At 36.6% G+C, this 27,242-nt stretch overlaps 3 protein-coding genes across 4 annotated transcripts; 2 read left to right on the top strand and 1 right to left on the bottom strand.

Moving 5' to 3' along the window:
- The first annotated feature begins 8,266 nt into the window (after positions 1 to 8,266).
- LOC115706462 (actin-related protein 5) lies at positions 8,267 to 14,473 on the top strand. Of its 2 annotated transcripts, XM_061103104.1 has the most exons (12): positions 8,267 to 8,546; positions 8,656 to 8,726; positions 9,109 to 9,233; positions 10,113 to 10,157; positions 10,686 to 10,788; positions 11,075 to 11,184; positions 11,899 to 12,008; positions 12,092 to 12,182; positions 12,261 to 12,704; positions 12,842 to 12,969; positions 13,269 to 13,608; positions 13,704 to 14,473. In XM_061103104.1, exons 1-12 carry the CDS (start codon positions 8,446 to 8,448, stop codon positions 14,205 to 14,207), a joined length of 2,172 nt encoding a protein of 723 aa, XP_060959087.1. In that variant the 5' UTR covers positions 8,267 to 8,445; the 3' UTR covers positions 14,208 to 14,473. The 2 variants fall into 2 exon arrangements, with proteins under 2 accessions (XP_060959087.1, XP_060959091.1); XM_061103108.1 differs by lacking the exons at positions 8,267 to 8,546; positions 8,656 to 8,726 and having other exon boundaries at positions 9,141 to 9,233; positions 10,681 to 10,788.
- An 8,240-nt stretch (positions 14,474 to 22,713) lies between these two features.
- Positions 22,714 to 25,493, top strand: LOC115706781 (protein FIZZY-RELATED 3). Its single transcript, XM_030634515.2, has 9 exons — positions 22,714 to 23,411; positions 23,589 to 23,711; positions 23,808 to 24,092; positions 24,187 to 24,249; positions 24,338 to 24,532; positions 24,622 to 24,723; positions 24,826 to 24,888; positions 24,995 to 25,063; positions 25,172 to 25,493. Exons 1-9 carry the CDS (start codon positions 22,926 to 22,928, stop codon positions 25,223 to 25,225), a joined length of 1,440 nt encoding a protein of 479 aa, XP_030490375.1. The 5' UTR covers positions 22,714 to 22,925; the 3' UTR covers positions 25,226 to 25,493.
- Positions 25,408 to 26,915, bottom strand: LOC115706782 (uncharacterized). Its single transcript, XM_030634516.2, has 6 exons — positions 26,768 to 26,915; positions 26,544 to 26,630; positions 26,347 to 26,409; positions 26,088 to 26,189; positions 25,710 to 25,956; positions 25,408 to 25,617 (listed from the first exon to the last, which is right to left on the bottom strand). Exons 1-6 carry the CDS (start codon positions 26,843 to 26,845, stop codon positions 25,493 to 25,495), a joined length of 702 nt encoding a protein of 233 aa, XP_030490376.1. The 5' UTR covers positions 26,846 to 26,915; the 3' UTR covers positions 25,408 to 25,492.
- Positions 26,916 to 27,242: the final 327 nt, after the last annotated feature.

Here is a 27,242-nt window from a genome sequence, read left to right as displayed (position 1 = left end):
ATATTTCAAAGGGCCCGAAGCTTGTGACATTGTGAAAGCTTCTCTCTCTCCCTCCCTTCTCTAGGGTTTTGAGGTTCCTTTTCATTTGCCACTTTTGGATTTTTAATATCAGACTATAAGTTTCAGGCATGCTGGTTGATAATTAACCCTTTAAGGTTATTACTCCAAACAATATTTACTTTACCTGGTTTATTATGACTATAAATTTACTTAATGTATGTTAATAGAAATAGTTCTAGACTACTACTCCTTTTTATTGATAATTAGTTTTTGAAATATAGAACCTATCTACGCAGCTTTATCCTAAATAACATATGTACTATATATTGAGTCCTCATCATCTTCACCAATCTTACTTCAAAAGGTTATATATATTAGAATATTTTATTTAAGGAAATAATTTTCTATTTAAGGAAATAAATAAATAATTGATTTTTTGATAAATGAATATTTTATATTCATTGAATCTGGACAAAATCAATTATGTAATATTCTATATATGGTCAGATTCCTATATTCATTACCTGATTTGATTTCCTGAATTAATTGTCAAAATATTCTGACAATTAATGTGGCGCAGATACTGATGGAGTATCTCACCTATAAATATAGGGTCTCGGTCCCCGAGCTTCTCACTCATTCTGATTTCATTCAGCAAATTCTATCTAAAGAGAGTTGAGAGAGCGAGGAAGCCCGATTACCCACATTAATCGGTTTCTTTTGCAGATCAAATTTATGTGGGACTAAAGCTCAAAGATTCAATGGCTGGAGGTATTTCGATCCTATATTCATATAGTGTATATGTTCATTTATTCTGAATTTTATATACACATATGTATATTTCAGTTTATACATATAAATGTCTAACAATATATTGATTAGTTTCACAATTAACTAGTGATATATATATATATATTTGAGTAGTGATAAGTACATATATTATAATACTTTTTACAACAATTTTTTCAAACAAAAATAAGTCAGTTACAATAGTATACATGTACCCTACAATGTAAGTATGCCATGCAAAAAGAATTAGTATTGTCCCTTTAGAAGAATATGCCACAGTGTTTATACCACCTTTCATCTGATGACAGTTCTTTAAGGGTTATGGTAGAGTTACTTTTCTTATTATATTCTATATAATTATATATAGTATCTTGCTTACAGGCCACTAGCTAACAGTTAGCTTATTTGAGTATCACTCCTAACACGGTATTAATGTGACGTATTGCAAGTAGTTAGTAATTTTTTATTTTATTTTTAAATTTAAATATTAAATTGCACCAATAATAATGTATCACCTTTTATACATCTTAAAGTAACCTTAACATATATATTTCTCGTTAAATAATATTTTACATACATCTACATATATAAGCTAGAATTATACATGTTATAGTAAGAATTTTTCGTTTAGAAACTCGAGACCAAGATCCCATAAGAGTGATATGTGGACTCACATCCCTTAAGGATTGTTGAGCTGTCAAGAAGGAACTCCTCAAGAATAAACTTCGCCTGAACTAAACTTGCGAGATGATGTGACCGTGACAAAGTCTAGTCGCATTATTACGCTTCGCGTATTGTGAAATAAGTAGGATCAAGAAGGGTTTATACAAGTTGTGCATATCCCTAGGTATATGCGATGATTAAGTAGTCATCACATGTGACCTAGTAAAGATCGTTTCTTTACATAACAAATTGGTCCAAATGACCCAGCGTACTCGATGACTCGATAATTCGATAAGGACTCACATGTTCTATGTTATCAACGCTGATAAGGTGTCCATATTTGTGACTCAACCAGAACGCAGATACCTTAATACGAGGCCTATTAGCCCACTTTAGAATGATAAAACGCATCTCAAGCCTGTGAGCTTGTGCAAGAATATAAACAAGCAACTCGCACCATAGAAGTCACATACGTTGTTGTATTTAGTGAAATAGATTTTAACTGTTCTTCATTTATTCTTTTACGTTTATTATAATTTAATGATAATATTTAATGTAAAACAATTTCATAACTGATTGAGTTCTTTGTAACTAAAATGACACTTGCTTTGTATATAAAGGGATGATCCAACATGAATAAACTAAGACAAAAATCCTTTGCAACAGTAGACTAAGCAGACCTTGATCTCACTAAACCACTATACATCTTTGTCTTCATTATTTTTATTGTTTTTCTATTATCTGGGCAGTCTCGTTCAAATACTTTCTATTTTAAGTTGAGTACTCGCAGCTATTTTATTAAATATATATTGTTTATTTTCTATTTAGTGTTGTCTAAATTCCTCCGACAACATTTGACACCGTCTGTGGAAAGTGTCTTTTGATTTTGGATGGCTGCAAACCAGACAAACGGAAACAACAACACTGGATCTTTCAATGTTAAAATGATGAATGTCCCACTCCCAGGTGATGGAACTAATCCAACTAACACAATCAACAGAGGTGTGGGACGAACCACTGTCACCGCTCTCAATCTGTTCCTAAAAATTGCTGGTCACATTGGGGAAACATTGACACCAGCAGCCATCGTGGCCCACTTCCCGCCTATCACGCCAGTCGTAGCCTCTAAAGGCAGCATCCAACTTACGACAGCTTAATACACAGCCATGCAGGAGAAAATGTGCGCATCACAGGCCGAAGTCGATGGAAGAGTCAGGACCTAACGTCCACCCCGGGTCCCAAATACGCGTTCAGGCAATCGTCAGGTAACCACCACAATTAGACACCAAAATGAGTGTCCTAACAATAATTATATTCGCAAGGAACGTGTGATCGAACAAGGTCTCGATCTGAATCAGCCCACACATAACTCCACTCGAAATAGGGAGCCAGTTGCACTTGAGGCTAGTCGTGGAAATGCTGGAATAGAAGACAGACCGCAGAAGGAAGACCCTGAATGACAAAACCCACAAAGTCGGGCCCAAACGCGAGTAGAGGTAAATGAATTTGAATCTCATATTTTTTTCTACTAATAGTCACTCTCCTAGCATTTATACCAGGTCAGGGTCCGTAGAGACTCGAGGAGGATGTAGGTAGCATGTGTATAGAGGCGATCTCCGCGGTCATCTCAATGAGATTTTTAGAGCGCGATCCCGGACACTAAGGAATCGCGATGATGACGAGTCCCGTGATCCCTAAATGGGTGATCAAGGCATGCAAAATCCACTGATCGTACCAGCTACAACCATTGAAGTAATGATCCCTGCCAACATAGCTGCAATTGCTGCTATACCAGCGGCAACACAGACCAATCCCATCTTACCAGGAGGTATTGACCAAGAGAACCTCTTGCGAGTACTAAGTGTTATCCGCATTTTTGCAAGTATGACATGTGGATTTTGATTAAGGAAAGCTGAGGAGTCATTAACTGACTAGTTTCCTCAATTGATGCTTTAGAAAGATAAAGGCACCAACTTCGCGGGAAGAGTTTCTGTGATAAGGAGTTCCCTAACTGCTAGCGTCATGGAGGGTATCCGTGAGCCTAGGTTTCCCTCCATTCTAGGAACCAAAGTTATCTACTCCCGAGAAGAGTATGAATTCTCCCAGAAGGGTCAAGGCAATTTGAGACTCGCTACACTGGGCTATGCCTTTAGCCCACAGAAGCCTCGCCTATTCCTGTCAGACTACGAACCCAGTAACTAGGCTTTTTCATGACTGCATCAGAGGTTGTTTCCCCACAACATGCTGTCGTACAGAGCATGCATGTCATTGTGTACCTGACCAAATGATCCAACGACTAGGGATAAGGGAAATTCAAAAAGGAGAAGCCATGGGATGACACGCGTATGAGGCCCAGCCTGTACAATTTGACTCCCTTAAATACTATATGTAAAAAATGCCACCAACCAATTCAATGGTCAGATTTCACCCCAATGATGATTTGCCTAATGCAGCATTTGCAAAGAAGTTAGCCTATAAATACCCCTAAAAGATCATAAGAGAAAAATGACCCTTTTTTTCTTGGGGGGGGGGGGGGAGGGGGAAGACCCATTCCTCATCATCATAAGTAAACACATTTTAGTAACCCTACAACAAACTCCACAATATTCCTACTAAGCTTCCTCTTCTTCAAGATGAACACGGTGGAAAGGAGTTACATCCATTGTATATCTATTTGTATAAATAGTTACCGGACGATGTGCCTAACAAAATGGACTCGTGGACTAAGGATAGTTAACGGCTGAACCATGTAAAAATTACTTATTTGTTATTTTTCCATATATTTTGTCGTTACTTTCTTAAGCTCTAAAAAATATTTAGTTCGGGTCCAATTTTTGTTTCCAAAGAAGCTATCAAATGTAGATAAAGAATGGTTTTTTGCTTTATAGATATCATTCATTGTAAAATCATAGATGTAAAGTGTTGAATAGATAAAAATGTATAAATTGAGGCCCTTGGAGTGGGGTGCTCTTAGGATGTAAATATGTTAGTGCAATACAATTCATTGATTTATCAAAAAAAAAAAATATATTTAGTTCCCGAAAAACTCAGTAAACACTAAGGATGATCGAGCAGCAGAGAAAGCCCATATATTCCCTAGCAAATCTGCAAACATCATGTTAACCAATCTTTAGTACGTTGCAGCTGCATTTTTTAACCTAAAAGACAATACTTTATAACAATACAAACCTGGATTAGTGATGAAGGAGGTATGCTCCTGGTCTGGCTCATACATCAGGATTTGATTATATCCCAAGTACGCATCCATAAAGCTAAGGAATTCATGACCTGCAGTGGCATCAACAAGTTGGTCAATGCTAGGTAAAGGAGAGTTGTCCTTGGGACATGCTTTATTTAAATCTGTAAAGTCAACACATGTGCGCCATGAGCCATTGGGCTTTGGTACAAGAACAGGATTAGCTAACCAGTTTGAGTAAAACGTCTCCCTTATGAAGCCGCGTGCTAACAAACAATCCACTTCCTCTTTAAGCGCTTGGTACCTCACGAGGTCCGTTTTACGACGCTTCTGTCGTACTCCTCACACTTCGGAGTCAATGTTCAAACGGTGACACATGACCTCAGGCGATATTTCGGCCATGTTTGAATGTTTCCACGCAAAGACATCCAAATTTTGTTTGAGAAAAGTGACAAACTTTTCTCGCTGCTGAAAAGTTAGTTTAGAACTAATTTTTAGCACTTTAGAATTATTAAAAGAATCAATAGGTACCTCGATTGTCTCTTCTGCGGCTTGCGCAGTGTTGGTGTAGTGGAGGATATGGGGATCCAGATTGGGTTTCTTTATATGCGGTATTTCCTCAATTTTGAAAAATTCATGTCGAGGGGGAGGAACCTCTAGCAAATAGATGACATTTACCAATTTCTTCTTTTCTGTAATTTTCAACGCAGTATTATAGCATTCCCTTGAGTCTGACTAGACTCTTCGCACTGATCCCACACCCAAGGGGGTGGGGAATTTCATGGTAAGATGATAGATTGACGTGACTATCTTCATTTCCTTTAGAATAGGATAACCTATCACCGCATTATAAGTAGAATGCTGATCAATTATTGCGAAATGCCATTTACTTGGCAGTGACGGGTGCAGTCCCTAGAGTTATTGGTAATTTTATCATCCCTTCCAATGCGACCATATTCCCAGTGAAACCATAAAATCTCAAGGTCACTGGTTGCAATTCCTTTTCATGCAACCCCATTTGTTTAAAAGCTTATAAATTTAGGAGGTTGACGGAACTTCCATTATCAACTAAGACACGATGTACATTATCCCCTTCGATATTGACAGCTACCACTAGCACATCGGTGTGTGGATGATGTACCCACCTCACGTCGCTTTCCATGAAGGTAATGTCATCGGATTCCTTTTTGAACAACTATTATGGTCGTTCACTCAAATTTATATTGGTAAGGAGTTTTTCTTTTGCTTCTTTTGCATAGTGTTCATGTGTTTTTCTGGTCTCTCTACCGACATGCGATCCTCCTATTACGAGGGGCTCGAGAACCACTCGCATCATTCATATTAGTGTTATCATCCGATCGGGGATGATTTTCTCCATTCTTCTTATATTGGTTAAATTTCCCTCGTATGATTAATTCTTCAATCTTGTCTTGAAGAAACCAGCACTCCGAAGTTGTATTGCCAATATCATTGTGGTACTTTAAAATTTTTTTGGGATCCCTCGTGTCGTGATTCCCCCAGATTGGAGGCGGCTTCATGAAGACGTCATTTTGCTCCTCTATTGCATAGATATGGTTAGGAGGAGCAGACAACTCAGTGTAATTGACACAGCGTGGACCCCCTTTCCTCTTTGGGGATGCTTCCTTTTTAGTGGGGGATTTGGCGAGGTTTGGACTGCGTTTCCTTGACAGACTACATCTTTTAGGGCTTTAACCCCTAGAATTCTTTCTTTTCGGGCTTTGGGAACACGACCTGGGTATAGGAGACTCGTGTTTCTCCTTTCCTCTTTCTAACTCGACAAAAGAATTCTCAATTCTTTTAAGTGGTTCGGCCATAGCAAAGAATTCCACCAACGACTCCGATCGTTGCGCTTGTAGTTCATTCCAAAAGTTAGTTCTTGGTAAAACACCTGTAATCAACATACAAACTAGCAAAGACTCGGGGACCTTCTCGACCTTGGTTTTCTCAGCATTAAAACAATTAAAATAATCCTGTAAAGACTCCCTAACTTCCTGTTTAATATTTTCCAGCATTGTGTACGACGGTTTGTACGTCATCATGGCCTAGAAATGCGTTAAGAACAAGTCTACAAAGGTTTCCCAGGTTGATATCGAAGCCTCAGGTAATTGGCTAAACCAATCATGAGCATTATCTTCTAAAGTTGTGGCGAGTATCCAACACTTTGCTAGTTGTGGTACCTGGTCTACTTCCATAATCGTGTTAAATTTATCTAAATAATCAATTGGGTTCGTAGTACTTTTGTATTTGAGCAACTTGGATAGCCTAAAGCCTTTTGGTTCTTTGTTGCATTTGGTTTGTCATGGGACGGGTGAATTAATTTTACATTGTTTAGTTTCCTGTGATTTTGTGCAAAATTGTTGGCGGGTAGCGGGTTCGACTATGGTTCCAATTGATGCAATGTCGTTTGGGGACTAGTTTTTTCACTTGTTCTCAAGGTGGGTGAGGGACAATGTGCTCATGCTGTGATGCTGGTGTGGGCAATTTGGTTTGCACGGAATCAACTCTTGTGGGAAGGTAAGAAAAGTTGAGTGGAGTTCATTGTCAATTTGGCTCGTACCACTCTTGATCAGAAGAAGAAAGCTCAAGAAAGAGGTATGTTTCCTTCGGTTGGTACTTAGTATCTTTTGGATGGGGTTGAGCTATGGTCTAAACCAGGTTATGAAAAATTCAAGGTTAATATTGATGGTGCGTTGTTTGACGAGGAGGGAAAACATGATTTTGGTGGGGTTGTTCGGGATCACCAGGGTTGGGTCGTGGCTGGAATTTCAGGATTGCAAATTGGGCGAGTTCTTCCAAAGATTTCTAAAGTCGTTGCTCTCAAGATAGTGCTTTCATGGTTGAAGCATGATTCCTGGGTGTTGGTATTATTGTTTGGTTTTGGCACAAGCTGTTAGAAATTTGAATGTTTTGTCATCCATCTTTAGTGGTATCGTTGAGGAATGTAAACAATTTTTATCTTTTTTTAGTAATGCTTTGTACGTTTTTATCAAACGATATGCTAATCGGGTAGCTCACCTTATGGCTAGAGTATCTAGTTTATATGCTGATCGTATTTCTTCGGAGTCTAATCTCCCTTTGGATGTTGCTGGCATTGTGAGACCAAATTAATCTAATTGAATAAAATTTAGTTAAAAAAAAATGTATCACTACATTATACAATCACCGTATTTATTTTTTACAAAGAATCACCCCAATTAGAGAAGTGGTAAAGTTGAAAATAAAGGGTAAATACCATTTTGGACCCTGTGTTTTGCAAAAGTTACAGATTGGACCCTGTGTTTTGTTAAATTACAAAATGGACCCTGTATTTTCTAAAATAGTAAAAATAGGACCCTGAGCTTAATTTTTGATAACTTTTTTTTAATACAACTAACTTGAAGACAATGCTTAATATGAACAGATACAAAAAAATATAAACAGTTTTGTCATATAGCACTTTTAGATCGGATTATAACTAAACTTTATTTTGATAAAAAATCAATTCAGGGTCCTATTTGTACTATTTTAGAAAATACAGGGTCCATTTTGTCATTTAACAAAACACATGGTCCAATTAGTAACTTTTGTAAAACAGAGGGTCTAAAATGGTATTTACCCGAAAATAAATGAATGAAAAATACAAGTAAAAGAAAAGACTTTTAAGAAAAAAAAAAAAAAACAGTTCGAGCTGGAGCTGCCGGGGGACTCGCTCAGTCATACACACTCTTCAAGCTTCATCTTCAACCCCCGAGCCTCCTACAAGGCTCTGGTCCGGTGGTTCGTCTTCATTACTCAAAATGCCTTTCATCTCGAGGATACAGCGCCAATCCGATTACAGTCTCTTCCCTCCATCAACACCTATTGTTATCGACAATGGCGCCTCCTATTTTCGAATCGGGTATTTCACTCTTGTTCTTCTTCTTCCAATGAAAACCCTAATTCTGCTTCCATTTCAATTTTTCAAAATCCTTTCTTCGACTAATTCTACTTTTGTTTTCCATCCCCAGATGGGCTGGAGAGACCGAGCCCCGCGTTATTTTCCGCAACATTGTTCAGAGACCTCGGCACAAAACCACTGGTATGCCCTTTTTCCATATATGGTACGCTTAAGAACCTTATCTCTTGTTTTGTTGGTTACAAGAAATCGAAAGAAGTTTTTTTCTTAACAAAAATTCACGTCTTTAATAAAATCAAGTAAAACAAATCAATTCTTGGGTGAAATCCACAAAGTAATTTCAAAGTTGTGTGTGTGTGTGCTTTTCTTCTCTGTTATCTTGTTATGCCTTAGTTTTGTTACAAAGTTTTTATCATTTTCCAGTTCAAGTATCTTTGCTATTGATGAATTTCATAAAAGATTTTTTATCTGATCAAAAGATAAAGAAGACAATTGCTCTGCTATTTGATATGCAGTGATTCCCTTTGTTATTCTCCTCTCTTATGGCTGGTCATTCATGTCTTAGGTGAAACTGTTACTATTGTTGGTGACCATGATCCAACACTGCTAAAATACTTTGACTGTACTCGCTCGGGACCTCGTTCGGCTTTTGAGAGCAATGTTGTTTATCAGTTCGAGATAATGGAATACGTAAGTCCATTCATGTTACTTCACTTTTAACTTCACAATTATGTGACTGAAGTTCCCGTAGGACTGTGTATAATGTTCTTATAATCAATGCTAACCACACACATATATACAAACATTTAATATTGGAAATCTGTAGCATTCCTTGTCTTCTATTCTTGTGATCATTCAATTACATAATGGAGGATCAAAAACAGAATTCAATAGCATAAACCCAAAAATTCAGCAAAGAAAAGAAAGAGAAGAGATCTAGTTGCAGACAAATAGCTCAGCCTGTACTGGCACTTCTTGATTCAATTAGCTGAGAATTAGGTTACATGACAATGGTAGCAACATACATCAATAGAGCACAGCTCCTTACAAAATGGTTCCTCACACTGAGAAGAGGTTGATCAAAATAAACAACCCTTCTAATTACGACCCTCCAAGAAGACTAAACTTGTTTTACTAAGCTACCAAAAACTCTATGCTAAAAGAATGTGAATTTGAAAGATATAATGGGTTAGTTATTACAGTTGGTTTCGGTTAGCCTTATATAGAACTAACCACCTTAACTAACTAACTGTTGGAACAAATGAAGTAGTGCCATGTGTCCAAGACTTGGTGACTAGACCATAAACTAACATCTATTTTGTTATTTAAAAAAATAAATTCTATGTTCTGTTCATGCTTTTTCAGTACATTATAATACCTTGTTTATGTCCTGGATATCTGTAGATTTAGCAAGATCACATTAATTTTGATATTTGCAACTACAAGGATTCAGTAAACTTTTCTTCAATTCTGTTTTATTTTGACCACTCATTTATTCATGTGGATGCTTCTCTTTCTTTCAATAATTTATTGAATTTTGTTCTAACTAATATATTGTTGCACCTGCAGGTTCTTGACTTTGCATTCGATCGGTTGGGTGCAAATGAATCACAGGTATGATTCTATTTATAGATGTGCCCTTTCTTCTGTATTCACTGTATTTTTCAGCTTTACATTGCCCATTTGCATGTTCAATGATGTTACTTAACGGGGTTTCATACCATGTATACTTCAGGCTCCTTCTGCCTCAGTTTTTTTTTTCATCTGGTTTTTATACACCATGCTCTGTAGGCAGTTTTGCATATTAGGGTCATTTCTTTTGCAGTTGTCAGTTTGTATGGTTTTATTTTGTCCATGATAATTCTTATCAAGAATATTGTTTTTGATTGTATTAGGCTCATTCAGACATTGTTATATCTGGATATCCTCTAATAATGGTTCATCATTGGTGTTAATAGTCTTGGTTTTATAATGCTGAGCTAGTTCCTACCTAGTTCTATTGCGAGTGATTACTTTCTTAGTCTTTTTCTTTTAAGTGATAGATGTTATAGTTATTTTTAATAACGCATTCTTAATTTTTTGTATAAATTTAAAATATTTTTTCTTGACTCTTGATTTTATATTTGTTTGGTGGCAGAGCAGATTGATCATCCAATCTTGATTACTGAATGTGTTTGCAATCCAGTTTATTCTCGGGGAAAAATGGCGGAACTTCTGTTTGAAACTTATGGTGTTCCATCAATAGGTTACAACATTGACCTTCTTAATATTCAGAAAACTGTTACTAGAGAGTGGGCTAAATTTCTGTGTGGTTCAGTTCATACATATACATGAAAAAGGGATGATTTTAACTCTGATGAGCATCTATTCTTCTTTGTGCATCTGCAACGTGACATGTGCTAATTAAGACTCTCTTGTTCTGTTCCCTGAAAAGATGTTTTCTCAGTTGACTTCAGTCCTATGTATCTATTAGTAGTCACTACTCTATGAAATGCTCTATTGAATCATTTATATTCTTACCATCATCACAGCATATGGTGTTGATGCCGCATTCAGCTACAAGTATAATCAACAACACGGGGTTTGTGCTAAAGACGGTCTTGCTATCTGCCCTGGTTTTACAACTACGCATGTCATCCCAGTATGATTCTCACAGATTTAATTATTATATAGTATTACATCTTTCTGTATAAAACTGAAATATATTTGTCTGATATAGAATTATCCTCCACTAATGTACTTCTATCAGTTTCATGTTCTTTAACGTGATTGGATGGAGTTCTTGTTCACTATGATAGACATTGATATTAAATTGAGTGGTTGATGTGCTTTTAGGTTGTATTGGATGTTGTCTCCGCTTCTGTCTCTCTTCTTAGGATTGGTTGGGCAGCTGGCTTTTTAAAAGACAGATGACAATATAGTTTGTCAGCCTAGAGATTGAGGATGGGGATGGCAATATATTTTTAGAAGACAGATGACAATATAGTTTGTCAGCCTAGAGAATGAGGATTGGGATGATTCTAGCGCCTGTAGGAATATTGTTTGTGGCCTGGGGAGGAGGGGGAGAGTAGACAGGCAGGGGGAGAATATTGTTAGTATAGTTGGGTTGGAGCTCAGCTCTTGGGAGGTCCAACACCCTCAAAGAACTTGGTTATCTTTTCTTTCTGATTTTGTTTCAGTCAGTAATAGAAATCATTATTTTGGCCATTGTTACTCTGTTTTGGTGTTTCATGGGTGTAGGGTCTTATGGCTCTTTCAGGGAACTTGTACTCATGTATAAATTAATGAGTTATTATATCAGACCTATATTATAATGTCTGAGGGAGTTGACGATAATGTGTTTCTGTGACTGCAGTTTATCAATGGTGAGCCGGTTTATAAAGGATGCTGTAGGACTAATATTGGTGGCTTCCACATCACTGACTATATGAAGCAGCTCCTTTCCCTTAAATACCCCCATCACATGTAAGTACAACTGGGTACACATTATGGAACTTAAAGTACCAAGTCAAATTTTTTTATTATTTGTCTCTGTATAAATTTGATAGGGCTCGATTTACTTGGGAGAAAGTTGAGGACCTGAAGATGGAGCACTGTTATATTGCACAAGATTATGGTTCTGAAGCTCAATTATTTCAGGTAATGTAACTGCTTTTACAAAATCTTTTTACCACTTTTTTTATGTCTAATTGTGGTACCTCCTATGTGGTTGTACAGAAAGGACTTAAGGAAGCCGAAGAGAAAACCAGGTGCTGGCAGCTTCCCTGGACTCCTCCTCCAACTGAGGAGCCTCCTTCAGAAGAAGAGCTTGCTAGAAAGGCAGCCATAAAGGAAAAACAAAGTCAACGATTGCGAGAAATGGCTGAGGCAAAAAGGTCTTCTAGGATAAATGAGCTAGAGAATGAACTTAATGGCCTAGAATTTCTCCTGAGACAGCTTGAACAAGTGCAGGAAGGCGATATCCCATCTTTCTTGTCAGAAACTGGCTATGTTTCAAAGCAGGAAATAGAATCTGCTTTGATGAAGGTAACACAATCTTTAAGAAAGACAAAAGGCGAACCAAAGGGTGATCAAGCTGAAATTGAAGAGAAGAATGATCCTCTTACAAGTGAAAAGTTCCCCCTTATTGATATCCCTGACAACATGCTGACTGCAGAGCAGGTATGCTTTTATGTACCAAGTGCTTATTCCTCCAGCCATTTTGCAGTGTCTGTCGTTTCTTATAGAATAATACATATGTACTTCGTATCTCTATACATCCAGAGGTCTCAACTCTCTTATTTATGTTCTTTTGGCAGCTAAAAGAGAAGAGAAAGCAATTGTTTCTTAAGACCACATCTGAAGGTCGGCAACGAGCTAAACAAAAGCGTCATGAAGAAGAATTGGAACGTGAAAGAAGAAATCAAGAAGATGAAGTAAAACGCTTGTATGTGCTTAGACTTGATTTATATGCTTCAGTTTAGGAACAACTCTTTTTCTTAGTATCAAAACTTTAATTAATGGACGAGGAGTGCTCTTTATCTCTATCTTCTTTACACGTGAGTAATAAAGGAATAAACCATTTATATCTTAATATTATGTTCGTATTAAGATTCATGTGCTAAACAATAAAAATAAGATCTTTTTCAAAAAAAAGAACAATAAAAATAAGAAGTATTGCTTGCACAACATTGTATACTCATCATTTGTTCATTTAATTGTTTTAGTTTTTTCTTAATAATGTAGAGAAAATCCAGAGCTTTATGTAGAGCAGTTGCAAGTCAAATACAAAGAACTATGTGAGAAAGTTGAGCAGAGAAAGCGACTCAAGACAAATGGAGGACCTACGAATGGAAACAATATATCTGGAGGCGTTGGTCGTGGTGAGAGGTTGAGTGCTACTCAGAGAGAGAGGATGCGTCTTTTAACAACAGCAGCCTTTGATCGTGGTAAAGGTGAAGATACATTTGGCGCCAAAGATGAGGACTGGCAACTGTACAAACTGATGAGCAAAGATAACGATGACGAGGATGAAGGGCCAAACGAGGATGAATCCGAGCTAGCTCGTTTATCTTCCAGGCTTCAGGTTAGTTTATCTACTTTATTGGAACAGTAACTCATGACACACTTGTATGTTTTATTCTCATCAATAATTTAAGTAATAATATACTACTGCGGCAGGAAGTAGACCCAACTTTTGTCCCAAAGTTAGATATTGGAACCTCACAATCTACTGAAGTTCCACGGTTGCGTCCTCTCACTAAAGAAGATTTTCAAATTGTTTTTGGAGTTGAAAGGTTCCGATGTCCTGAGATCTTATTTCGTCCCAATTGGATTGGGATTGATCAGGCAGGTCTAGATGAGATGGCTGGAGTCTCTATAAGGAGGTTGCCTTCACACCACCAGGAGCTAGAGTCGAGACTGACCAGTTCGATATTTGTAACTGGGGGAAGTTGTCTTTTTCCCGGTATAAATGAGCGCTTGGAAGCTGGAATACGGATGATCAGGCCTTGTGGTTCTCCGATAAAGGTTGTGAAAGCGTTGGATCCAATTCTTGATGCATGGAGGGGAGCTTCTGCGTATGCTGCTTCATCTCAGTTCTTCACCCAAACTTTTAGTAAGATGGACTATTATGAGAAGGGTGAAGATTGGCTTCGCGGGTATGAATTGCGATATACATTATGATCTGTAGCTTAATTATTTTATTTTCTTTTTCTTTTTTAAAAAGGCTGTGTAGCTTAATTTATTAGGTACATCTTTACTGAAGTTTTTTAGGATTCTTACATGACATTGTAGCTGTGTAGCATCATTTGTATAGACTTTAGTGGGTTTGGTCGTTATCCTTCCTATTCTGTATTCCTTTAAAAATGGTGCTAGGTCTGCGGCCATATTTGTTTGATTCTATTCTAAGCTAAAAAGGAAAAGCCCTCAAGGCAAGATTTATAGTGTTAGTAACATCATTATTATTATTATTATTATTATTATTATTATATCAAGAAGAAAGAACCTTCATTAATCCAACAAATTATACACCCTCGAAAGCTCTCTAACAAGGCAAGAGAACTCAAAAAAAAAAAAAACTCACCAAAACACAACTGCTAGTTACATACAATCTCTTTACAAAAACATCCTCTATAGACTTTTTCTTATTCAAAATCCTGTATAATCTATAACTCACATCCCTTTTAATATCATTTACAACTCAATTGACTGTTTTAGAATGAAGCTCAAAAATACATCTATTCCTATTGACTCAAAGATGATAAACCACTGCTGCCAATATTAAAATACAGCACTTTCGGATTAAACTAGGGGCTGGGTACTCAGTTGTTCCAGCTGCTGAAACTCAACGACCAAATGGAAAAACTAGCTCAACTAAAGATAGAATCCACCACATTGTGAGAGAGGCACCATTCAAAAAAGAGGTGACTATGACTCTCATCAGAGCTGTCACAAACTGGGCAATTTAGAGTGCTTAGATCAATGTGAAACCTGCTTAACAGTTTGCCAAAGTATGAAACGATGTTTAGGCACATTTAAACCACACCAAACATCTCTATTATAGCACACTGGAGGCTGAGTGATAGAGGAAAAAATATAATTTTGAAGCTTTGAATTTACTTTTACTGCCTGCAGGTTGGATCTCTTCTTGCGTGAATTTTTGTCGAACCTTACAAAGCTTTTTTCAATACCAACTCGTGTCTGGTTTAACTTTGTAAGACCAGAAGCTATCCCCCTTTAAATAGATCTCATTAATCCATTTAACCCACAACAACTCTTTGTTCTCCAAGATATTCCAAACAAACTTGGCAAGCATTACTTGATTCCATTTAGAAGCATCCTTGAAACCAATGCCTCCAAAAGCTTTAGGGAGACACACTTGATCCCAAGAGGTCAAATGGATTTTGTAACGGTTGCCATTCATACCCCACAAGAACCCTTGACAAATTTTTTCAATCTCTTCTTTGACTTTCTAAGCAGCAGAAAAATACTCATCCAATAATTTCGAAGACCAAGAAGTGAGGAGTGCATTAATTGAATTTTACCTACAAAAGACAGGTGTTTGTTTGTCCAGAACACGAGCTTTTTCTTCATCTATTTAAAGATAATACCACAGTCACCTAGCTTCCATTTCGTAGGACGAAGAGGGACCCCTAAATATTTAAGGGGAGAGGCACCTTGGGCAAGCTTGATAATACAGGCAAGGTCCTTTTTTTTTTCCTCATGAGCAACTCCACCAATATAAATTTGAGACTTTTGAAGGTTGAGTTTGAGCCCCGAGGAATTGCTAAAATCATCAAGAGCCTCCTTTATAACTTTGACATCACATTCAGTTCCTTTACAAAAAAACAATTAAGTCATCTGCGAAGCACAAATTTATGAGTTTCAAATATTTACAAGCCGGATGATACCTAAAGTTCTTATCTTAGGCAACCTGTCGGAGAATCCTAGAAAGATATTCCTCACAAGGATAAAAATTAATGGAGATATCGTAGGCCTTTCTCACCTTTGAAGACTCCTTGAATTCTGCCACTAATTAAGAGGAAATAAGAAGTATTCTCAATACAAACCATTATCCAACTTATAGACTTTGAAGGAAAGCAGAGAGCATTCAAGAGTTCTTCAATGAACTTCCAGTTGACAGTGTCATAGGCTTTTCGGAGATCAATCTTTATCGAGCATTTAGGAGAAATGTTCTTCCTACTATAGCTTCTCAAGATGTCTTGGAGAATAAGGATATTATGGCCTATGGAACGACCTTGAACAAAAGCTCCTTTATTCTATTGCACAATTTGAGGGAGGACCTTGGCAAGTCTTAAACATAAAAGCTTGGAGATGCACTTGTACAGAGTATTGTAGCACGCAATTGACCGATTAATAGCTGCTGAAGTAGGACAATCAACCTTAGGTATCAAGGTGATGGCTGTACTACGAAGCTCCTGGGGGATCTGATTAGTGTTAAAAAAAATGACCAATGGCTGAGCAAATTTCCTTCCCACCTCAGGTCAGATTTTTTTGTAAAACCCAAACCCAAAGCCGTCTGGACCTAGCGATTTGTTGCTAGGTATACTGAATAAAGCTATTTTAATCTCCTTTTGTGCAAAGGCTTCAAGAGAGTAAGTTGTTTGTCAAGCGAGAGCACTGGACCCATGGCTATGCAGTTTTTTTCCACCTTTAAAGAAGAGTATTCGAGCTCCCCATGACACTTTGAAAGTGACCAAGAAAATGAGCAACTACTTTAGAGAAATTATCCACCACCGTGCCATTACCATCTGTAAAAGTAGCAATGTGATTTTCATCTTTCCTCTTTCTTAAACAAGCATGAAAAAAAGACAGTGTTATCGTCATCTTTTTGCACCCAGTTGATTTTACTCCTCTGCCTCAAAAATTTATGATACCTTTTTTCCTAAGTTTGAAAGTAAATAGTTACTTTTTTCTCCTCCTCCTGATAATTGATGTCACTCGGGTTCGCCTGGGCATTGAGTTGGGACTTTTTATAATTATCTTTGGCTTTCTCAAAGTTCTCCCAATATCACCAATGAATTGCCTATTAAACACTTTCAGCTTATGTTAAGGCTCATTGTCTTCAGGTAAATTTCTTTAAGACCCTTGTCGGCCATAAGCTTTCTCTAGCTATCTGTCACGGTAAGATTGAACACTGGATGATCAGACTAGAAATTAAAGTATCTAAAGGCTTTTACCCCTATTTTTTCAGTGACGCAAGAAGCCACAACACACAAGCAGTAATCTGAGGTTGTCTCCCAAGTAAAATTAGTTGCTGATTGAGAAAACTTGTCAATCCAATCTTCATTAGTAAAAATATGATCTATTCTCGAATAAATCATAGCTTGCTCCTCTTGATTGTTAGTCCAAGTATAGTTTGAACCCGTCCTTTTCAGCGTTCCCATTAAAGCTTGGGTCAGCCAATTAGTAGAGTCAAATATCTCAACCACCGTGACTTTATTCCCTCTACTTTTGTCATCATGAAAAAAAACTGCATTGAAGTCACCTATACCAGCCAAGCTTTAGTAGGGAAATTCAAATTATGAAGAACCTGCCACACGCTTTTCCTGTCTTCAATCGAATTAGCTCCATAAACAAAAGAAATACAACAATCATATTGCTGCCCAATCATCTTGACATGGCAGTGTATAAGCTGTGAAGTTTCTTTTATGATGTTCACCTTAACAAAGTCTTTCCTCCAAACCACCAAAATTCTACATTCAATTGTAGCACTAGAATAGAAATCCCAACTAGTGTATTTATAAACCATATCACTAATTCTGTCCCCTTTTAATTTGGTCTCAAGAAATGCTCCAATCCCAACTTTATTCAAACTTAAAATATCAAAAACAGTCCATTGTTTCTCTTTATTATTCAACCCCCTCACATTCCAACATCCTATATTGCAACAATCCATTATCCCAACATGGATACACCAACTCCTACCTCTCCTATCCCCTCCTCCTACCTTACTTTAAGAGCAACAAATGAAGTTATTGTAGCCTGGTGTTCCTCAACATGACCTCCGGTAGAATTCTTAGGCTGAGACACAACTTTCTTTGGTGTTTCCCATTCTTTTTGGACACTGGATTCCCCAACAACACAATCATTCACATCAAGATCAGGTTCAACCATCGAGCCTTCTTTTGTAGCTTGATTTCCTCTTTTTACTAACTCTTGGTCATTATCTTTTTCTTGACTTCCTTGTTCAGATCAGACTTTTTCTTGGTCACCCCTAGTTTCTTCTCAACTGGTATCTCTGTCTTCCTGCAATCTGCCTGAATGTGACCAAATGAGCTGCAATTCTTGCATTTTGCAGGGAGCCATTCATAGTCTATAGCCTGATCAAAAAGTTGCCGAACTTCATTAAAGTACCCCAAGGATCTCAGAGGGCTTTCCGAAATATCCATTTCAACCAACACTCTTGCAAATTGGATACGAGTCCTATCTTTGGTAAATTTGTCTACCATAATAGGAGTCCCAATTGTGCTAACAAGAGCACTAAGAGTCTTGCTAGCCCAGTATTGCAGGCCAAGACCATGGAGCCTAATCCATAACAACACAGATTTTACTAATCGAACCGTATCAAGATCAGTTGTCCAAGGCCTCACTATAATCGACTTCCTGTCAAATTAAATCATGCCGAGTTCTAACACTTGATCCCGAGTAGCATCATCATTAAAATTCACCGTTGTAAGCCCCATTATCATTCTAGAAATCTGAGCAATGCCTAGATGGCCCCAAATTCTTCGAATAAAACCCTCAAAAACTGGTGCAGGGACATTGGCTCCAAGAACCATACAGATCACAACCGAACTCTAGTGTGCCTCTTCAATCTTCACTTCCTCAATATCTACTTTACCAATTTTCAATCCATTCTTAACCAAAAGAAAGATTAGGGTCAGAATAGAATGACTTACCATTGGTGAATTTCTTCCATTGAGTCTGAGCACTTGCATGAAAATTCTCTTCCCGATCTACTTCCTCTGCCCAATTTAAGCTTCTTTCAGCTATGGCATCTTCATCAGCACATAGAGCCTTCTCCGTATCTCCATCGACAGCAGTCTCTTCTATTTGAATGGTGTTCACAAATACATCCATTACTTTGTCCCCCGACCGAAGCTCCTCCATCCTCAACTCCTACCGCCAGTTTCTCACCCAAAATTTGCTCCGACAATCTCGTGATTGGCTTTCTAGGTACCCTTTTCTTCTTCGCCATGGAGAGAGAAAGAGACAAGCTAGATTAGCCTTTTATTCTTTATTATTATTATTATTATTATTATTATTATTATTATTATTATTATTATTATTATTATTATTATTATTAGTATTTTTGTCCCCTATACTTTCGACACTACCTAGTTTTGTCCTTTATAAAGGCCTTAACCTCTAGCTGAAAACCTAAGTTGCTTAAGTTGCCTCTAAGCTAAAAACCTCAAACTCTCTAAGTGTTAGACTCTATCTCTTCTTCATTCTCTCACACGCCTAGCCTAGGTTGTACAACACCCTAGGCTGTCCAACACTTGAGTTCTGCCAGGCATTGATTCATACATTGTAATCCTAAGGGCACAATAGCACATCTCACCTATAGCGATATAGATAGTAATTCCCTCGATTCATACATTGTAATCCTAAGGGTGCAATAGCAGATTCCAATTCTCAAAGCTCATTTTCAATTTTATTACTGCTTTTAAGCAAAAAAAAAATTTCATTACTTCTATTTATTATTTTTTCAAACCTTTTATATTCGTTTTTTCTATTACTTTTTTGTTGTATTTGAATCAATAACAATTTCAATAAAATAGATAAAATTTGTTAGTATTTTATAAAATATATAACTGTATTATAATATTTAAAAATATTATTTGTAAGTTGTACATTTTTTGTAGGTGCTCAATTTTAAAATTAGAACACGACTTCTAAAAATTTTAAGACGATTATGTATATGATCTTATATTTAATTATTCATTGGTGTTATATTATTATACTTAGTGAAAACATATCTAATACTAATTGGTATCCAAAATAAATTGAATATGCAATCAAATATATTCCCATACGATTTTCAAGGGATTTGAATTGTAAACCTAGGATTTAAGGCTTTCTACATAAAGGTCTTAACCTCTAGTTGAAAACCTAAGTTGCTTAAGCTGCCTCTAAGCTTAAAACCTCAAACTGTCTAAGTGTTAGACTCTCTCTCTTCTTCATTCTCTCACACGCCTAGCCTAGGCTGTACAACACCCTAGGCTGCCCATACTTGAGTTCTGCCAGGCATTAATTCATACATTGTAATCCTAAGGGTACAATAGCATATCCCACCTATAGCGATCTAGATAGTAATTCTCTCGATTCATACATTGTAATCCTAAGGGTACAATAGCATATTCCAATTCTCAAAGCCCATTTTTAATTTTATTACTGCTTTTAAGTAAAAAAAAAATCATTACTTCTATTTATTTTTTTTTTCAAACCTTTTATATTCGTTTTTTCTATTATTTTTTTTTTTTTGTTGTATTTGAATCAATAACAATTTCAATAAAATAGTTCAAATTTTTTATTGTTTTGTAAAATATATAGCCGTTTTATAATATTTAAAAATATTATTTGTAAGTTGTACTTTTTTTGTAGGTGCTCAATTTTTAAAATTAGAACACGAATTCTAAAATTTTTAAAACAATCTTGTATATGATCTTATATTTAATTATTCATTGGTGTTATATTATTATACTTAGTGAAAACATATACTTGGTATCTAACATAAATTGAATATGCAATTTATTATCCTATACTTAATAACATCATATGCAATTTTAACTACTAATTGTTATCCCAAAAAATAAAACATAGAAAGATAGTAATTAGTATCTACAAGTTTTTGAATGTATATATATGTAACACATTCTTTTCATCCAACTTAACGTGGCATTAATTATAATTAATGTTGTTAGCAAAATTATTTAATGTAAGGAAAGTTGTGACAATGATTAATAATTGGGAAATTTGATTTTTTATTCTTACATATACTTAAATTTTTTTCCTTAAACTCATAATATTTGATATTTGTAAAATATGACACATTTTATAATATCCCTAAAATACCTCCTATTTACATCACCCTCCTCTCTCTTCTTCTCTCTTTTTATTTCACTACACTGTCGACCCATCGGGCCCCATCGGGCCATATCAAATTCTATTTTTTAACACAGGCATCGGGCCCCATCGGGCCCACCATCAGACCCATCGGGCCATATCAAATTTTATTTTTTTACATAGGCATCGGGCCCACCATCGGGTCCACTATCGGGCCCATTGGGCCATATCAAATTCTATTTTTTTACACAGGAATCAGGCCCCATCGGGCCAACCATCGGACCCATCGGGCCCATCGGACTTTTGTCTTTCTCAATTTTCCTGTGATACCATCAGACCGGTGTCGGGCCTGCATCGGGCCCGACGAAATCAAACCCCAAACCCAAATTTTTTCCAAATCACATCTGACAAAAATAATAAATAAAAAAAAGATCTGAAGGTTTGCCTTCGACATCTCCGTTCGAAGCTCGGTGGTAGAGGGTTGAAGTCGCGTCTCACGGTGGTCAGTGGTCTGGGTAGGTGGTGATTTAGTGCTCGGTGGTGGTGATTTGGTGCTCAATGAGGGTGAGATGATGAGAGAACAACGAGAGAGATAGAGGAAGAGAGAGAGTTGAGGTTTGAAAAAATGAGAGGGGAATTTTTAGGTTTAATGTAAAGTAGTCATATTTTTTTAATTTTGAAATGCATAAGTTTAGAGAAATAATTTCCCCCATTAGTATGCATATATAATCAAATTTTCCTAATAATTTTAGAATATATTATTTTATTAAATTTAATAATTAAATTTAGTTATGGTTAAAATTTAGAATATTGATAATGAAAAAAATAATTCATTTATACAATTTATTTCCAACGCTAGATATGAAAGCCAAGTTTGTTATTATTGAGAGTGATTCGAGTGTAGTGATCAATGCGCTCAATGGGAAGGAGTCCCGTTGGGTCATTGATAACTACGTCTCCTTTTGTAATAGTCACTCTTCTTTATTTTATAGTTGTATTTTCTTAAATATTAGCAGAATTTGTAATTTTGTTGCCCATAATGTGACTAAGTAGGTATTTACCCACAAGGTGTTTGGTGATATTCCGCTATCCACCATCCCTTTAAACATGTTATTTAATGACCGTGAGGTTTAACTTTTGATATATTAATCAACTACGTTTTCTTCCTAAAAGAAAGAACTAACTCTAATACCAATATATAAGAATAAATTTTAAGATTTAGGTATAGTATTTTTTTTTTTTTTTGATATATTAGGTATAGTATTTTGTTACTAATTGTTATTATTTTTCTCAATGAGTTTGTATATGTAAAGTACTATCAATCGGTACTGCCCCCATTACAAAATGTTCTCTCTATATATATATATTTAAAAAATAAATAAAAAAGAGCAACGGCTACATAATTCGTTAACTATACCCAAGATTACTAAAATTAGCTTGATCAATACAATTGACCGTTAGATCCAGTATTACATGGAAGAGAATAACAAAAATAAATAAGTAATTACCTTTTTTTTTTGTAATTATTTATTTATTACCTTTTTTTTCCCTTTAGTTTTATAATTATTTATTTACTACGTATGTTCCATTAATTATTATATTAAAAAAGGTCCAAACCCGCGCCTATAAACCCTACCAAAATTCGACCGTTACAGATCCTTCGGCTACACAAAAGAGCTCACACTCAGTGAAAAAAAAGGCCTCTTTGGTTGCAGAGAGTGGCCTTTCCGATATCCCCATATTTCTCTCTTTCTTTCTTTTTCATTCAAACTCCATAACCATCTTTCTCTCTATCACAAGCTCCCAACAATGGATTCCCCACCTCAGACGAAGAAAACAGGGTTAAACCTCCCATCTGGAATGTCCGAGACATCTCTTCGTCTCGAGACCTTTTCGGGTTCCTTTCGGGGCCTTTCAAGCTTATCTTCACCATCCAAATCTTCCACCTGTAGTGATCGATTCATTCCTTGTCGATCTTCGTCTAGGCTCCACACTTTTGGGTTAATGGAGAAGGCCTCACCGGTTAAAGAAGGCAGCAATGAGGCCTACTCGAGATTGTTGAAATCTGAACTTTTCGGGTCTGACTTTGCGTCTTTTTCTCCTGCAGGTGGTAACCAAGTTCTCGGGTCTTCCCCGATGAGTAGTCCCAGTAAAAACATGTTGAGGTTTAAGACCGATCATTCGGGTCCTAGCTCTCCATTTTCCCCTTCCATTTTGGGCCACGACTCCGGTTTCTCTTCTGAAATTTCTACCCCTCCCAAGCCACCACGGAAGGTCCCTAAAACTCCCCATAAGGTAAGTAATTCAATTTCTGTTTTGATAAAAATTACAACCGCCATTCATATGTATTTGTCTTTTGATATGATATGTTTCTGCAGCAATGAATTTTGTGGCATATTTGCCTTTTGATAGAATACGCTCTACTTTTTTTTAAAAAAAATTTTGGTGGCTTATTAGTGAATTTTGTTGCAGGTTTTAGATGCTCCGTCTCTGCAAGATGACTTCTATTTGAACCTTGTTGATTGGTCCTCACAAAATATGCTTGCCGTTGGATTGGGAACCTGTGTTTATCTATGGAGTGCATCAAATAGCAAGGTAAAAAAATACCCTTGTAGTGGTATGTTGTTGTGTCCAACTATATCGAGTCAGTAACGTTACTTGTTTTCTTACTCTCTTATTTTTTTTCCTCAGGTAACAAAATTGTGCGATTTGGGACCTAATGATGGAGTATGCTCTGTCCAGTGGACCCGGGAGGGATCTTACATAGCGGTCGGTACAAGCCTTGGCCAAGTACAGGTTTGGGACGGAACACAATGCAAAAGGGTACGAACAATGGGTGGCCATCAAACAAGAACAGGTGTTTTGGCATGGAACTCACGCATTTTAGCTTCTGGAAGCAGAGACAGAAACATATTTCAACATGATCTTCGGGTCTCCAGTGACTACATCAGCAAGCTTGTTGGCCATAAGTCTGAGGTGTGTGCAATATAACTATACAAAACATTCTCCTTATAGGAAAGATTTTTCACAATTAACTAAGTTAACGTGTTTAGTTATCAAATTCTTATAGGTATGTGGGCTTAAGTGGTCTCATGATGACAGGGAACTCGCTTCAGGTGGCAATGATAATCAGGTATGCTGGTACATCTCATGGCTAAGTTTTTGGTATCTTTTATCTCTACACAATTTGCTAACTTTTTTGGGCTTTTGTTATCGGCCAGCTATTGGTGTGGAATCAGCACAGCCAACAACCAATTCTAAAATTGACAGAACATACAGCAGCTGTTAAGGCCATTGCTTGGTCACCTCACCAGAGTGGCCTTCTTGCATCTGGAGGCGGGACGGCCGACAGATGTATTCGCTTTTGGAACACCACAAACGGCCACCAACTGAACAGTGTCGACACAGGAAGCCAGGTTGGTTTTCTTATATGAGTTTCATGTTTTTTCATCTATCTGTACATATCTGCAGCTCTATGATAACTAAGGTTTGAACTATTATGCAGGTATGCAACCTTGCATGGAGTAAGAACGTTAATGAGATAGTCAGCACTCATGGTTATTCCCAGAATCAAATTATGGTTTGGAAGTATCCATCAATGGGAAAGGTATGTATAGTATAATAAACTCTGTAACACTTTTCGTTTAGAATTTTCAACCTGTCAACAGAATTCTCAAAATGATTTATCTTTTTCTTTCTTTATTTATAGGTAGCCACTCTAACTGGCCATAACATGCGAGTGCTATATCTTGCAATGTCACCTGATGGTCAGGTAATATCGAATTTCCCTCAGAGCAAATCTTGCATGTACTATTTTTATAATTACCCTTTTCTTTATTAATTAGAATCTAATTAAAATGGTCATCACAATGCTGCAGACCATAGTTACTGGTGCTGGAGATGAAACACTGAGATTCTGGAATATCTTCCCATCCATGAAAACACCGGTAAGCATGACTGGATTGGAGTATGTTTTTTGTTAAATTGCAGTGATATATGATTGACTATGTTGATGATATATGATTGACTAACTCAATTCCACAACTGTTTTTCAGACACCGGTTAAAGATATTGGTCTTTGGTCAAAAGGACGAACCCAGATTCGGTGATCTTTCTTGAATGTGAAGACAAATGTAAATGGGGACAAAGAGTGTTTTTCTGATATATTACTACGAATTTTGTATAGTAACCTTATTTTTTTTTATGAGTTCTCATTTCATTTTTTGACCGGGAATGTAATAAGTTTTATTATTAAAAGAAAACTAAAGGAGGAGAATACTGAGCTACAAAGGAGGAGAATACTGAAATTTAATTATTAATGTTGTTCATGTTCATAGGCTAAATAAAAATATTTGATTAATATGTTGTGTGACACTCTACTTCTTCGCTTGTGACTGTAGACCTTGACAAATCAAATAAATCTCCCTTGATGAAGATCTTGTAGCTTTAGGTCTCAACCATGACGCTTTTCTAAACAATGGTTTGCAAATCCTGCTGAATTCTGCATTTACAAGAAATTACACTCAAAGAGATCAGAACTAAAAGAACCATCTATATTTATCAAAGAAAAGTACAAAACAGAGATGATGATACCTTGCCCATCTTCACTCTCTAAAAGCTTAATTACAAGATGACCACCCCTTTGTAGTAGACCATTAACATCATCATCATCCACACCAGTAACTAAATCTTCCAAATTAGCCTCTGTCTGCTCTAAGGAGGTTCTACCCACAGCGATTTCCAAAGCTCGCATACCTAATTCGACTGATAAAGCCGAATCCTTGGTAGTGATTCCAGAAACTGGGGGACACATATCAGACAGGATCACAGAAAAGCCTCTCTGCTCCAAGCCATAGCACAAGCATATCATATTATTTTTCCAGTCCCACATTTTTGAGAAATCTTCTAGAGTAAAATGCCTTCAAGTGATTAATTCCATTATTCAAAAATAAAACTCATCTAAAGACGAACCTGAGGAGAAAGTGCCCGAATTCGATTTCTGGGTAGGTTCATAACATCAGCACAAACAGTTTGAGCTCTTGAATCACAGTGAAGCTGAGGAACCTTCACCTTCTGTTCTGCATATTCCATTTTTTTCTTTTACTCATCAATATCTTCAAAACAGTTTAGATTATCAGCAAAAGCTCTTACGTGACCACCAAATGTTTCAACTTTGCTTATAAAGAAATTAATAAATGAATTAAAACAACTTAAATGGAGGCAACCAGACCTTAACATCAATGCCCACAACAACGCCACCTTTATTTAGGGGACCCAAGCTTTGACAAGCTACCTGGGAATTGCATAGTTTTGGAAGAAATGCCATAATAAAAATCAACAACAATAAAGGAAATCCCTTAAAATTTAATCAAAATAAAAATGAAATAGTGGCAATTGAAAGGGGTGGGTGGATGAAGCTGAAGGGACCTGAAGCCAAGCACCAGGAGCACAACCAAGATCGAGAACTGATGATCCCGATGTTATGAGCTTGTACTGCTTCTGTATCTGAAGTAACTGTATTTAAAAGAACCAAAGGAAGAACTTAGAAACAGAGCAATAGAACACTCAACACTGAACACACACAAATATACAAATATCAAATACACATACACTCACACACACAAATGGTAATGAAAGAAAGAAGACGGTACCTTAAAAGCAGAACGAGCTACATAGCCCAGGCGTTGAGCTTCTCTGTAGAAAAAATCTGGAGCTCCAGCTCCACTCATCTCTGCAAATGTTAAAACCCTAAACCCCGGTAGTCGCACAGTATCATAACCCAAAAGACATAAATTCTATTTTGTACCCTCTATTTTCACTAAATACTCATTTGAACCATGTTTTTGAGAAATAATTTTTTTTGCACTGTTTTCATAAAATCATATTTTTTGGTATTAACTATTTTTTATAAAGCAATGACTAATATAATTGAAAACCAAATAATGTCTAAATAATCATACATAGCAAAGAAAAGAATAAAAAATCATCTAGCCAAATAATATGCCCATTCATCCGAAAAGCATGCACACTTAATCTATATACACTCGCATTAGTTGTCCAATATATATGAATTAGGAACACTCTTAGAAATTTAAATAATATACTTGCTATAAACTATAATCCTAG

Source organism: Cannabis sativa, chromosome 1, assembly GCF_029168945.1.
Source record: "Cannabis sativa cultivar Pink pepper isolate KNU-18-1 chromosome 1, ASM2916894v1, whole genome shotgun sequence".
Taxonomy (NCBI): domain Eukaryota; kingdom Viridiplantae; phylum Streptophyta; class Magnoliopsida; order Rosales; family Cannabaceae; genus Cannabis; species Cannabis sativa.
This window is presented reverse-complemented; position numbering and strand designations above follow the sequence as displayed.

Excerpts from the sequence above, each read along its gene's own strand:
- LOC115706462 (XM_061103104.1), top strand. The coding sequence starts at position 8,446 with ATGCCTTTCATCTCGAGGATACAGCGCCAATCCGATTACAGTCTCTTC. Across the intron at positions 8,727-9,108 it reads ACCTCGGCACAAAACCACTG|GTGAAACTGTTACTATTGTT; the intron begins GTATGCCCTTTT and ends TTCATGTCTTAG. Across the intron at positions 12,970-13,268 it reads GAAGATGAAGTAAAACGCTT|AGAAAATCCAGAGCTTTATG; the intron begins GTATGTGCTTAG and ends TTAATAATGTAG.
- LOC115706781 (XM_030634515.2), top strand. The coding sequence starts at position 22,926 with ATGGATTCCCCACCTCAGACGAAGAAAACAGGGTTAAACCTCCCATCT. Across the intron at positions 23,412-23,588 it reads TCCCTAAAACTCCCCATAAG|GTTTTAGATGCTCCGTCTCT; the intron begins GTAAGTAATTCA and ends ATTTTGTTGCAG. Across the intron at positions 25,064-25,171 it reads TCCCATCCATGAAAACACCG|ACACCGGTTAAAGATATTGG; the intron begins GTAAGCATGACT and ends ACTGTTTTTCAG.
- LOC115706782 (XM_030634516.2), bottom strand. The coding sequence starts at position 26,845 with ATGAGTGGAGCTGGAGCTCCAGATTTTTTCTACAGAGAAGCTCAACGC. Across the intron at positions 25,957-26,087 it reads TTCGGGCACTTTCTCCTCAG|AGAGGCTTTTCTGTGATCCT; the intron begins GTTCGTCTTTAG and ends GGCTTGGAGCAG. Across the intron at positions 25,618-25,709 it reads AGAGAGTGAAGATGGGCAAG|AATTCAGCAGGATTTGCAAA; the intron begins GTATCATCATCT and ends TTGTAAATGCAG.